This window comes from Acomys minous (genome assembly GCF_964271855.1).
Source record: "Acomys minous genome assembly, chromosome: 4".
In the NCBI taxonomy this organism is placed as follows: Eukaryota; Metazoa; Chordata; class Mammalia; order Rodentia; family Muridae; genus Acomys; species Acomys minous.
In genome coordinates this window covers 115,955,260-115,967,309 of record NC_140486.1, presented here as the reverse complement: position 1 = coordinate 115,967,309, position 12,050 = coordinate 115,955,260, and the positions used below count along the sequence as shown (strand labels likewise).

The window sequence follows — 12,050 nt, the reverse complement described above, 5'->3', positions numbered from 1 at the left end:
GGCTTAGAGTCCAGCCTCTCTAGCCAGGCTGCAGCTCCCACTCCCTGTCTGTTCTGCACCCAGGGCCAAAGGGAAAGTCTTTGAGCCCTCTCCTGTGTCTGATCCCTGTGGCCTGTCTCTGTATGCATAGCCCTGTTGCCACCTTCTTTACACCTGTGCCCTCCTATGCAGTGGCAGCCTGTTCCAGAGGTCCTAGGTTGTTCCCAGACCCATCCACCAAGCTTCCCTTGTTCTTTCCACTTGCTATGACACCCTAGCCCCTTCCCCGGGGAGTTTTCTCTATGTTATCTCAAGGGACTCTGTCCCTTCCATCCCAGTCTCACCAAACTTGACATCAGACACCTAGTTCTCCTCATCCTGTTACTAATTAGACTGCACCTGATGCTTGCCAGAATAGTATCACCTGCCCTTCCCCCACCCAAAACCAGATAGGAGTTTGGGGTCCCCAAGAGTGAGGTGGCATTAGCACATCACAAACTATGAAGCAGAACGAATGCTTAACAATGTGCTTCTATTGAAGCCTGCTTGCCTCATCTCTCCCATCAGCTGGGGAGAGGCTTGACACTAAACGGACATGGGCTTCACCTAGCTTTTTTGAGGCTGTTTGCAGTGTACTGTATGCTGATCTGCATGAGTACAATATGATCTCAGCCATTCCAGTTAACATGTACGGGACTTCACTCAACCATCCCATTGTGTGATGTGTGTACTCAGAATGCTTAAGATACAAGCGAAGTGCCACTGTCAGCACACTCTGTCACACAGAGCACATCCATGCTGAAAGAAAAAGTGCCCTGTGGCTACTGCCTCTCTGTCTCTGTCCTCCACCTCTCTGCCTTTGTGTCTTCGGGTTTTGGGAATATGATCTCCAGTGGGCTAGACTTTCAGAATGTAATTAGAAGAATCATCCCTGCACAGCCATATGGTAGCATCATAAAAATTAGCTGGGGAGCTTGCCACATGCTTCTCACAAGGCACCACCAGCAGTGTCCCCCACAGACTGATGGCATGTCCTTTCAGTGTGGGACTTCTCTAAGCTTTCAGAGAGGCAGCTTCTGAGAACTTCATTCTGTACCCTCCCAGGCCTGTGCTGGCTTTCCACCACAGAGTCCCTGATGTCTGTCTCTGCTGCTCTCAGCAGTTATGACTATGTGACTGGCACTGGCCTTTCTCTCTCCCACCTTTATTCCCCTTTGCACATTGAGCAGACGCCTGCAGCCTGACTTAGTTTCTCTTCTGGCACACAGAAACACTGCATGAGCATCGAGCACCTAGTACCTGGCTACATGCCACATCACCTTAGCCCTAAGCATCATTTCCTATACATCTCAGACATGCTAGGGTCCATGTTATGCGGGTAAATAGCACTTGCTAGGCCTGAGACACACAGGTTCTTGGTAGGGCATTCCTGAGCTGTGAGGTGTAGAAGAGCTTCTTCCAGTCCCATGACTCTCCTAACGTCCTTTGTCTTCTCTGCATTATAGATGATCTCCAAACCCAGTGAGCCACCTCGGCAGCCTGAGAGCCACCCCGAGGAGACAGAGGAGGAGCTCCGTGAACACCAGGCCTTGCTGGATGAGCCCTACTTAGACCGGCTCCCTGGGCAGAAGGAGCCTTCCCTAGCTGGTGTGCAGGTGAAGCAGGAGCCTATTGAGAGTGAAGAGGAGGAGGTGGAGCCCACTCGAGAGGCAGAACCCAGCCAGCGCTCAGCCACTGAGCAGGAGCTGCTCTTCAGACAGGTGTGGAATGAGGAGAGCATGCAGCTGACGCTCAGCTTCTCCTGTCCTCTGAATCACAGACACTCACTCTTCTGGCCCTAGCTATGGTCCTGCCTTCGCGGGAGGTAGGGTGTGTTCATTGTACACTCTGATGTACATGCAGATTGGGCATGCACCCTCTGAAGGTGTTCTCTTACCTTCTTGAACATGTGGCCTGCACTTTTCCCTCAGGTATGGGAGGCTGTAGATTGCTGGTGGCATTCAGCCTAACCTCTAAAGCTGGAGCAGGGGAGCTGAGGTGCTAATCACAAAAGAGCTGGCCGTGGTGGCGCATGACCTTAACCTCAGTACTGGAGAGAGAGGCAGAGCCTGTGAGTTTAAGGCTAGCCTGGTCTACATAATGAGTTTCAGGACAGCCAGGGCTACACAGTGAGACCATATCTCAAAAACAAAGGAAAAAAAGGAGTCAAGGTCTGATGAGACTGGGACCTTGGATGACCATCCTTCAGATACAGAAAAGACGATGAGGTCTGCATGCAGTGCACAGTAGCACACTGCCAGAGACCGAGGATGGTCAGTGACTGACTTAATTTGCAGGGAAAGGTAAACTGGCACTTGTCTAAAAAGACTAGGGACAGCTGGGCAGGGAAAGGGATACCCTGGATTAGACGCTAGAGAGCCCCCAGGGTGGGTGGTTTTGCCTCAGGAGTAACAGGTGAGCCAGGAGTCGTGGACTCCAGTTGTATTCCCAAGAAGCAGCACCTGGGCACTGTTGTAGGGTGTAGGCTCACAAGTGTACCTGCTTGCTGGGCTCCAGGCCTCTCCCAGCCAAGCTCCTCCTCAGCCTCATGACACTCTAGATGTACTACTGCTGCTGCTTCTCCATAGCACTTGGTAATAGCAGAAGATCAAGGCTCCTTCCTCCAGCAGGCACCTGCTGGCTTACATTCCCATATGGTCCCTGGAACAGCTAGGGAGGCATCACAGCATGAGGGTGGCTTAGATTCTCCTGAATATCTGCATTGGGAATAGGTCCCATATTCTGTCCCCGGCATCCAGGTCTGTGATGTCTTGAGCAAAGGTGGCCCACTTGACTCTGGGGATGCTTAGCTCCCATCACATGACCTCTGTTCTTTAAGGTCTAGTAGAGTCAACAGAGAGTGATAAATGCCACAGATCTTGTGAGCCAGGCACTCAGGACACTTAGTGGCTAGGACTGTCTCTGCTTCAGGTTGATGGACCCACAGGGACATGGAGACAAGTTGTCATGTCTGAAGTAGACCCTCAGAGGAAGCCAGTGCCTGCTTGCCTTCATTGAAACCCAGTGTTCTTTTACCACACAGACTGGTGTCTCCTAGACGCCAGATGATCCAAGCGTGAGATAGTCCTTAGGAGTTCTTACTTCCTGTATTCTCTAGAGAACAACCAGTAAAACTCTTTCATGGGACGTCAGTTTGTGGAAGTACACAGAGGGATCTGATGCAAGCTCTGAGGCCCTAGGCCTTCTGCTTCTGCAAGGGTGTTTATGGCCCTCCCTCCTACAGGAGGTGATCTGCCTCCCTACTGTGGCCCAGTGTCTGCAGTTCGCAATCCTGTCTGCAGAAGACTGCAGATTTCTAGGTAAAGGTCCCCTCCTCTGCTCACAGCTCTGGGCTGTGCCCTGCTTCTCAGGAATGAGCATTTTCCAAGGCCATAAGATCTGTCCATCAAATAGGGCTCGGGATGAGGTTTGTGGGGGTGGGCACAGACTGCTATTGGACTTCCTTTTAACGTACAGCAGTGGCGTGGGATGCCACGCTTCCTTTTTCAGCTATCTTGAGGCCCTAGGAAGTGGCTTCCTCTGCTCACTACTGCCTTTGGGCAGGCCAACCTTGGAAATCCCATCTCTGCCTCATTCCTCCCAGCTGGCTCACTTCCCATAGGGACATGTACCTCAGTCAGTCCCCAGAGTCCCCATTAGGGTCCACATCCCTCCGTGTGTGGTGACACACACAGACACCCAGCTATAGTCTGCCTCCCCTACAGTGTGCCCTTGTCAATCCAATCCTCTCCCCTAGACACCTGAACCCTTAGTAGCATGTCCCTTGATCTCTCCTACAGTTCTGCCCTTCCTAGCATGAGAAGACTAGAGTGGTCAGAGGCCAGCGTGGGAACACATTAAACAATAAAGAGCTAGCACTTCTGTGTCTGCCTTTGCTCTCCTGCTCAGTTTGGCCCACAGATTAGTCACCCTTTCAATACCAGATGAACCTGTGGAGGCGTGGCAATGTATACTCAGTGTTCCATTTTCACTCTGGCCAGAGTGATTCTCCCAGCCAACGACCTGACTCCTGCGCAATACTGGCCCCTCCCCCATTGCTCACTGTCTCCTTAGAGAACTCTTCCCGAGCCCCACCTGGACCACACCTCCCTGTAGGCCTTTGAGGTGCCAGGGCCCCTCATCCTCTTAAGCAGGGCCTGTGTACCCAATACCTTCTCTTCTGTGACCCTGCTCAGATCATGGCCATGGTAAGCAGGCATGCATCCGTGGTTAGCTGTCCCACAGTGGAAAGGCCTGTCAGTAGCTAGGGGTGACTGTGTAGTAAGTGTCACTGACTGCCACTAATGGCCCTCTTTCCTGCCCTGCAGCAAGCTCTCCTGCTGGAGCAACAGAGGATCCACCAGCTAAGGAACTACCAGGCGTCTATGGAGGCTGCCGGCATCCCTGTATCGTTTGGCAGCCACAGACCTCTGTCCCGGGCACAGTCCTCCCCGGCATCTGCCACCTTCCCCATGTCAGTCCAGGAACCCCCCACCAAACCAAGGTTCACCACAGGTAACTCCTGACCTCTTGCTTGGGGTAGGGAGCAAGTTCCCCAGGAGAGGCTATGGGAGCATCCTACAGCTGAGTCTGAGAAGCATACGAGCCAGGCTGTCCAGAGACAAGCAGCCAACGCCATGCCAGGCATGAACCACTCAGTCATGGGGCCACACCATGATGCTATTACTCTAAGGCTAGCCACCACTCAGAAAACCTCCTTGTCTTTCCCCACAGAAATAGTTCCCCCTGTGTGTGTGTTGGCATGGGGCTTCCCAGCTCCATTCTCGGTCAGCATCAATAACAGACTCATTCTTCTACATACATCCCTCTAAACCAAGCCTAGGACAGCAGCATTTCCATGAGGCCCCAGTGACCTCCTACACAGTGTTCGGTGGAGAGCCCTGTTGGAGCAGAGTGTAGCAAGACCTGAACCTCTGGACCTCTCTCCCACTCTGGCATTGCATTTGCCCTGTGGGCTGAAAATAGCATCTTCAGTGGCACCTTAGCTTGTGCCTACAAGGTCCGTAGAGTGAGCTCGGCAGAGGAGTGTGGGCCACAGCTGCATAGAGGCAGGATCAGAGACTGTCCCTGCAAGAGGGCCACACCACCTCTTCCAAGAGTTGTCTATGGTCACAAGCAGGGAAGCTAGGATGGGTCTTCATAGTGTTTTGACTTAACGTTTCTTTCTAATGAAATGAAGGAAAGTTATGCAAATACAGAATGGCTTGATCCTTCACAGGTCTTATAAAATGTCTTCTTGTAGAACACTACAACTACAGCCACATTCTTGTCTTAGAAGGAAACTTCCTGTTAGGGAGAAGTTTCATTGGTAATATCTAGAAATTAAAATTACTCCCTTCCCCCCCCCCCAAAAAAAAACCATTAATGGCGGCCCTCACAAAACCCATCAGATGTTCTGTCTGTGAGCATTTGGCCATTGGCTGAAATTAGCATGTCCTTAAATCCTGCAGCTCAGATAAGAGACACTGTCATGATACCTTGGTGACAACTTGTGTGTAAATAGTGCTCGGTGCTCTCTGGCTATTCAGAAGAGACCTTCATGTTTATGCTGCTCTGGGGCCAGTCATGGCTGGCTCCTAAGCTGTGTTCATGTATCTGCTCATTTCGGATAGTCATGTTTGTGATCTCACATATGAGGTCCAGCTCCCTTTGTATTCTTGTGTCTGTCTTGAGTAAGCCCATACCTGCCACCTCTCACCCCATGTCCAGCTGCTCTGGCAGGTGCCTATTGACAAGCCACAAAACTCATGCTGGCCTGGGCCACAGGGTACCTTAGACAGTGCCCACCCAACAGACCTGCTTAATGCAGAACCTGGCCGGTGACCAGGCAGACAGGCCCCAAAGGGCCAATACTTGTCATTCCTAGAAGTCAGTGTAGTCCAGAGGCCGCCCAGACCTCAGTGCTGCCTGGTCAGCTTGGCCCTATGGTGTAGCCACAGTCTTTCTGAGCTGGAATGTTGGCCAGTGCTGGGTCTGTCTCCAGCTCTGCTTTTATCCAGATCCTCTAATACCAGCCTGGAAAGGGGATAGGGTGGACGTCAGCTGAGAACCATCTCTGCCCTGTTCCCTCCTGGGAGTTGTGCTGCTGTCCCAGGGCCACTGTCTAGCATTGGCTGCCTCAGCCCTGGGCACTGCTCTGACTTCAGCTCTGCTCCACTGCAGGCCTTGTATATGACACGCTGATGTTGAAGCATCAGTGCACCTGTGGGAACACCAACAGCCACCCAGAGCATGCTGGGAGGATCCAGAGCATCTGGTCCCGCCTGCAGGAGACTGGCCTCCGTGGCAAGTGTGAGGTACAGGATCTGTGGGGACAGAAGAATGCTTTTGTCTTGCTTATTCCTGAACATGGCCTCCAGCCTGCTGTATTTACGGTCTCTGTCACTCTGATTCATGTCGTAGTAATGGAGAGGTTTCAGGCCTGCTGTCTGTTGGCTTTTGAGAAGCCCGTCTTGGCACCTTCTCTGTTACTGTGATAGAATACCTGAGGCTTGTACTTTATACAGCAAAGAGGTTTGTTTATCACCTCACAGTTCTAGTAGCTGGAGAGTCCACACCAAGACACCAGTATCTCGTGAGAATCCCTAACTAAGCCACAACATAACAGAGAAGCAGAAAAGAGACTGCTGCTTGCTGTGTGGGCTGGCCTTTCTTGTGACAACCTGTTCATTTGAGAACAGGTGGGAGGAGACTGGGCGGGAAGGCCTATTGGTCCGTACTCTCTATTCTCCTAGTTTGGTTTAAACTAGTCTTTATTCCTACCACATCCTGTAGGACAGTGGTTCTCAATCTCCCTAATTCTGTGACCCTTTAATATAGTTCCTCATGTTTGGTGCCCCTCATATAGGCCCAGGCCATAATAAGTTCTGAGGGTCAGGTTCTCATTTCCCAGTCACCTGCCAGACCCACCTCTTGCAGGACCCACAGTGCCAGCACTACCATGTTGGGCATGTAGCTGCCTTTCCATGAGCCCTTGGGGGCACAGTGCCTGCTTCCCATGGCGGAATCCAAACTGTTTCCTTAAGATTCTGTATCGTCTACAGAAGCTGCCACCACTGTGCTGGGCTCCTCAATGCCACAGTGTCATGCTATTCTCCATGGCTGCCCCTGCCTTCTTCCTACTTACTTCCCAGCATGCTCTCCGTGGCTGACCAGTATGTGCATTCATACTTACGCAGTAAGGGAAGGATCCAAGACCCAGAGGGAAGATCAGCCCACATGTCCCATCAGGCCTGTCAACTTCATTACGCCTGTGTTCTCCTGTTGTTAACGCATCATAAAGCTGCTCTGAGGGTGTGCAGGGCTCTGGGCCTGTTCTTCCTCAAATGGAAGGTTCTATGAGGCAGTGGCCCACATGGAAAGTGCCCCCCAGACTGGCTAGCTTTGCCTCTGATTACTTTATGCTGGGCCTTCTGCCCAAGGAACTATGTGTTGTCTCTCTAGGTCCTGGTCCTCAATTTCCCCAGCTGCCGTGCTTGTTCTCAGAAGGACTGGCCTACCTGCCAGTGGCGTCCAGTCACTCCACACCTGGCCACAACAGAGCTGGTCACATACAAAATGACTCTGTCCAAGATCATGTTGAGCCTCTCCTTGTTCTCCTCACCCCCATCCCTCTCACAGAGGTCCTGTGCACTCAGGAGTCCTAAGCTCTGAGGAAGGAGGATAGATTTGTGTAGAACAGGCACAGAGACAAGGGCCCTGTGCCTGGGAGCTGTTAGTCTCGGGTGGGCCTTCTTTCCCCATCTGTACAGTAAGGCTGACATCACCCACCTCTCAGGATTGCCTATGGTACCTGCCAGGGGAACCTGTTGTGTCTTCTCCTCAGTTAGAAAACCCTCCCTCTGTCCCTCGAATTGTCCTACACACCAACCAGCATAGATTAGGGCACAGGAGTCTTGTTGCCCCATGGAACAGCACAGTTATTTCTGTTTCCTCTCTGTGAGCCCACTGCCCTCCCTTATGCACTAGAGAATTCAGACTTTCTAGGGCTCACGACCTCTGTTCCCTTACCATTCTCATTGTATCTCACTTTTGGAGATGTCCCAAATCAGACCCACAGCTACTCCCGAAGGCCCTCTGGGTGGGTGGTGATGAATAGGGGTGAGGCAAGGCCACAGGCACCTGCTTTGGAAATCTATCCACTGGGGGGCAGCATTGGCCAGTGTACACCGCAATGAGAAAAAGCCTTTCCTCTCTGCTGCCCTGAGGCATGTCAGTTGCCAGCGTTCACTACTGTCTTGTCCCCTCCCGGGAAAGTGCACTAGGCAGGGACTGTGAGGCTGATTCTTAGCGAAGCAGGGGTGAGAGTGCAAATATCTGAGAAAACAGGACAACCATATAACCTGCCTTAGTGCCTTTGTGGAGATGTGAGAGCATAGGACTCCTAGTCACCTCTCAAGGCAAGCACAGACTTCACTGTGTCAGCCATGCACAAGGGGGAGCTGCAGGGAGGGCACTAGGAGCAGTGCCCTGAATCCCCTTGAGAAGGAGCTCAGGCACCTATGACACTCCCTGCTATTTTAAGCCCAGTCCCTGGTTTCAGAAAGCAGAGTAATAATTTGTTGAAAATCATTTGTGTGACAGTGAAGGGTATAATGTGGAAAACTAGAATTATCTCTGAATGTTTTTCAAAGCTATGATTAAAATGTAATCTATCTAAAATATTTTGAAATACTGTGTTATGTGTTGTTTTGTTTCTCCTTTTCAATAATGCAGTAACCATATGCCCATCCCCGTATTCCAGCTACATTCCCTCTGGGGCGATCATCTGCTGAAGCAGAGATTGAGCTGACACAGAAACATGTTCTCACCTTGTGTCCCCACAGTGCATCCGAGGACGCAAGGCCACTTTGGAAGAGCTGCAGACAGTGCACTCAGAGGCCCACACACTCCTCTATGGCACAAACCCTCTCAACAGACAGAAACTGGACAGTAAGAAACTTCTAGGTACTCGACACCTTCCTTACATCCCTACCAGGTTTGATCTCCTGCAAGTGATGTTTCAAGCCCTTGGCTCCTGCAGCTGGGACCACTGTGTGGCTAGACAGGACAGGAAGGTTGTGTCTTGCTAAGGTCATGGGTGCAGAGAAGCCTGGAGCTGCAGTCATTTCTAGAAGCTGTTCAGGAGAAACCAGGAGTACCTAGCTCTTGCCCTTTCTGCAGTTTCTTTCTAAGACCTCTGGGAGGAAGGCTCATAGGGGACCTGGACTGTCCCAGGCCTGGCCACACTGAGGCCATTGGTTGCAGACTCCCCTAGTCTGTGTCTTGGCCCTGACAGTCAGTACCCTTATGGGCAGGTTCTGGCTAGCAGAGGTTTACTATGCCTTACCACCAGGGTCTTTATCCAATAAAAGTAGGCTTTGACAAACTGTGGGGCACTTTGTAATCCCTGAGTGCACCCCATATCGTCTACCTGACTTACCCCCACAGACCCCAGCAGCTCAGAGTGACTTTTGCAGTGGTCCAGGACTATAGATGGTAGAGAGCACAGAGCTAGGGCTGGTGGTCTCTGCCTTGGGACTCTGACTTCAGGTAATGATTCCACAATGGGGACCATTCTTGAGCTGCATTAAGCCCATATCCCTCCCACACTCCCCTAGTGGGCCCTTTGTGTGCTCAGTCAGAAGCAAGGGACCCCTCTGCAGGAGATTGGCCCATCCAAAGGTCACTGACAATAAAAGTTCCCAGCAAATAATGCCCTCAAAACTCTGATGCTAGGCTCATACAGAGCCAACTGCCCATCCTGAGATGCCAGTGTGGGCTCCACACTAGGTCAAGAACAGACAGCACAGTGCTTGCCTGGCAGCTTAGGCTGTACTTAGTGTCCTCAGCTCTGGTGATGCTCTACAGACAGAGGTAGCGTACAGATCCCAGAATGAGGCAGGACCTTTGCTCAAGACGGGACTTCTCCAGTTGGAGTTGACGAACAGGTTCCACCTCACAGGAGCTGGGCAGGGGTCAGCTAGACAAGCGCTCTCCTAGAGCATGCTGTTTCCTCAGCTATCCCATCCCTGACCCACCAGAGTTTTCAACAAGATAATTTCCTGAAGCTAGTTTCAAACCAGGTTATCAGAACAGAGGACTAGAACGAGATGTGTATCCTGTGGACCAGAAGTGCCTGTGTGCAAGGCACGACCCTCGCTGCCCACCTCACCTTGTGGCCAGTACTGCTTTCCTGAAGCACATTTCTACATGGGTCTCTTCATTAGAACATTCTCCCCACACCCTATACCCATCCCTGTGCCCCAGCAGGCATACCAGTGTCTGCATTGTCTGCATTGCCACACCCTGTGCCGTTGTGTACAAGCGGTGCCCATCTGGGTTGCTCACTTGGTGTCCTTTTTCTTCCTGCTAAACTTGGCCCTTTGGCAGTGTGGCAGGTACCTAGTCCTTCGCCGTCTAGCCCCTCAAGGCCGTGGTTAAGTTTCTACAGTGTCCTCTCCACAGACCTTCACAAATGTCCTTGACCTGAGTGTCTGAGACATAGTAATAGCAGTTATCCCAAGTTTTGTTAAAGTAGCCGTAAATACTGCTGTGGGTTTTTTTTCTTTCCTTTTCAATCCAGTCTACACATTTCTCCACCTTGTTCAAAGACCCTTGGTAGTTCTTCACTGATGGGCCATTCTGCCTGGGGCTGAAGTGAATGGCAGGTGTGGTGGGCCAGTCACCATCCCTAGAAGCAGGGAGGCAGGCACCTAACAGCAGTGCTGAAGAAGAGAGCTTGTGTTGGGGTGACGATAAAGCAGGCAAGGCAGACCTCTAAAAAGCTGGCTCCCAGAGAATAAGTTATAGAGGGCAAGCCCCATGCTTTTCCTGCCCCATTCACACCCGAAACTATCAGCCAGCTCTCTGCTGTGAATAGGCCAAAAGTCATCATTCTTAAGACTAGACTTCAGGCATGTTTTGCAGCCTGATTGAAATGGTTGTGACAGATAGAGCTAGGCTGTGGCCTCTGTTGGGGTAAAAGATGCTCAGTCTCGAGCAGGAACCCTTGGGTGCAGCTGGCGGTGACAGGAAAGCTCTTCCTTGTCAGCATGATGCGCTCTCTGTGCTTGGCATATGATGATCCTCCCTTTTCCCTTCTGCTGGCTGGATAATGAACATGAGAATATTCCAGTGATTGGCATCTGTAATGTACACAGTGTTGGCTATAATTTCAAAGGAGAATGTACTTTTATAGTTATACTGCCATATAACCAGTGTGCATTTCCTGAAGGAAGTCTCAGGTTCCTGGGCAACGGAACTCTCCATGTCATAGCACTGCTGTTCCTTTGTCAGGGTGTGCAGTGGTAGCAAAAGGGCTGTTCCGCAGTCACTCCATGCCTGGCTGATCCCTGTACTATGGCTTCAGTCTGTGATACAGACCCATAAGGACTACAGTTGGATAGTATGCAGTGAGAAGGTAGGGTGGGGCTTGTAGTCCATGCCCCTCCTCCTTCCCAGCCTTATTCCAAAGGCCCAGACTTTCCCAGCCTACCTGTCTCCTGAGCTGTTCGTTTTTGGAAAGGATGGACATCATGTAAGACACTAGTTTGGCATGGTGCTTCCCTGTACAGCTCCCCTATCCCCTGGAGATACCCCTCTGCTGCAAGAACCTGTGTGTGCAGAGTTTAGAGAATTTTTACTTGCTCCCCACCTGTTACTGAAGGAAAGATTCATTTAATGGCCCTGTTCTGCCTCCCATATTTTTATATGTAAATAAGGACCAAGCCTTGGACCTGGGCTGTGGGTGCTTAGCCACTTGAGGCAGGGGACAGGGGTAGTAAGAAGCTGGACCAGGTAGGAGCCAAGCATCAGCCTTCAGGAAACATCAGGAAGTAGCGGGCCACAACAGTGCTGTTGCCTCAGTATGAATTTGGGGACTGATAGTGGCAGGAAGTATGCAGGTATGGCCTTGTTCCTGTGTTACCCCCAGATCTACCAGCACTCAATGGAAGAGGTTCTGTGCTATAAAAAGAGCACTGTCCGGTACAAACAAGCTCCCCCACCATAGGATCTGTGGGCAGTGTGAT

General features: G+C 51.3%; 1 protein-coding gene across 6 annotated transcripts in view; it reads left to right on the top strand.

The window, feature by feature from the left end:
- The window catches only part of HDAC4 (histone deacetylase 4), a 244,611-nt gene that overhangs the window by 195,607 nt on the left and 36,954 nt on the right, over window positions 1-12,050 (top strand). For 5 of the 6 annotated variants that reach the window (XM_084779888.1, XM_084779884.1, XM_084779883.1 and 2 more), the window contains 4 exons: window positions 1,485-1,739; window positions 4,347-4,533; window positions 6,202-6,335; window positions 8,865-8,985. In XM_084779888.1, coding sequence (XP_084636014.1) covers window positions 1,485-1,739; window positions 4,347-4,533; window positions 6,202-6,335; window positions 8,865-8,985 — 697 coding nt within the window. The remainder of the gene's footprint in view (window positions 1-1,484; window positions 1,740-4,346; window positions 4,534-6,201; window positions 6,336-8,864; window positions 8,986-12,050) is intronic. The other variant, XM_084779885.1, reaches the window with a different exon arrangement.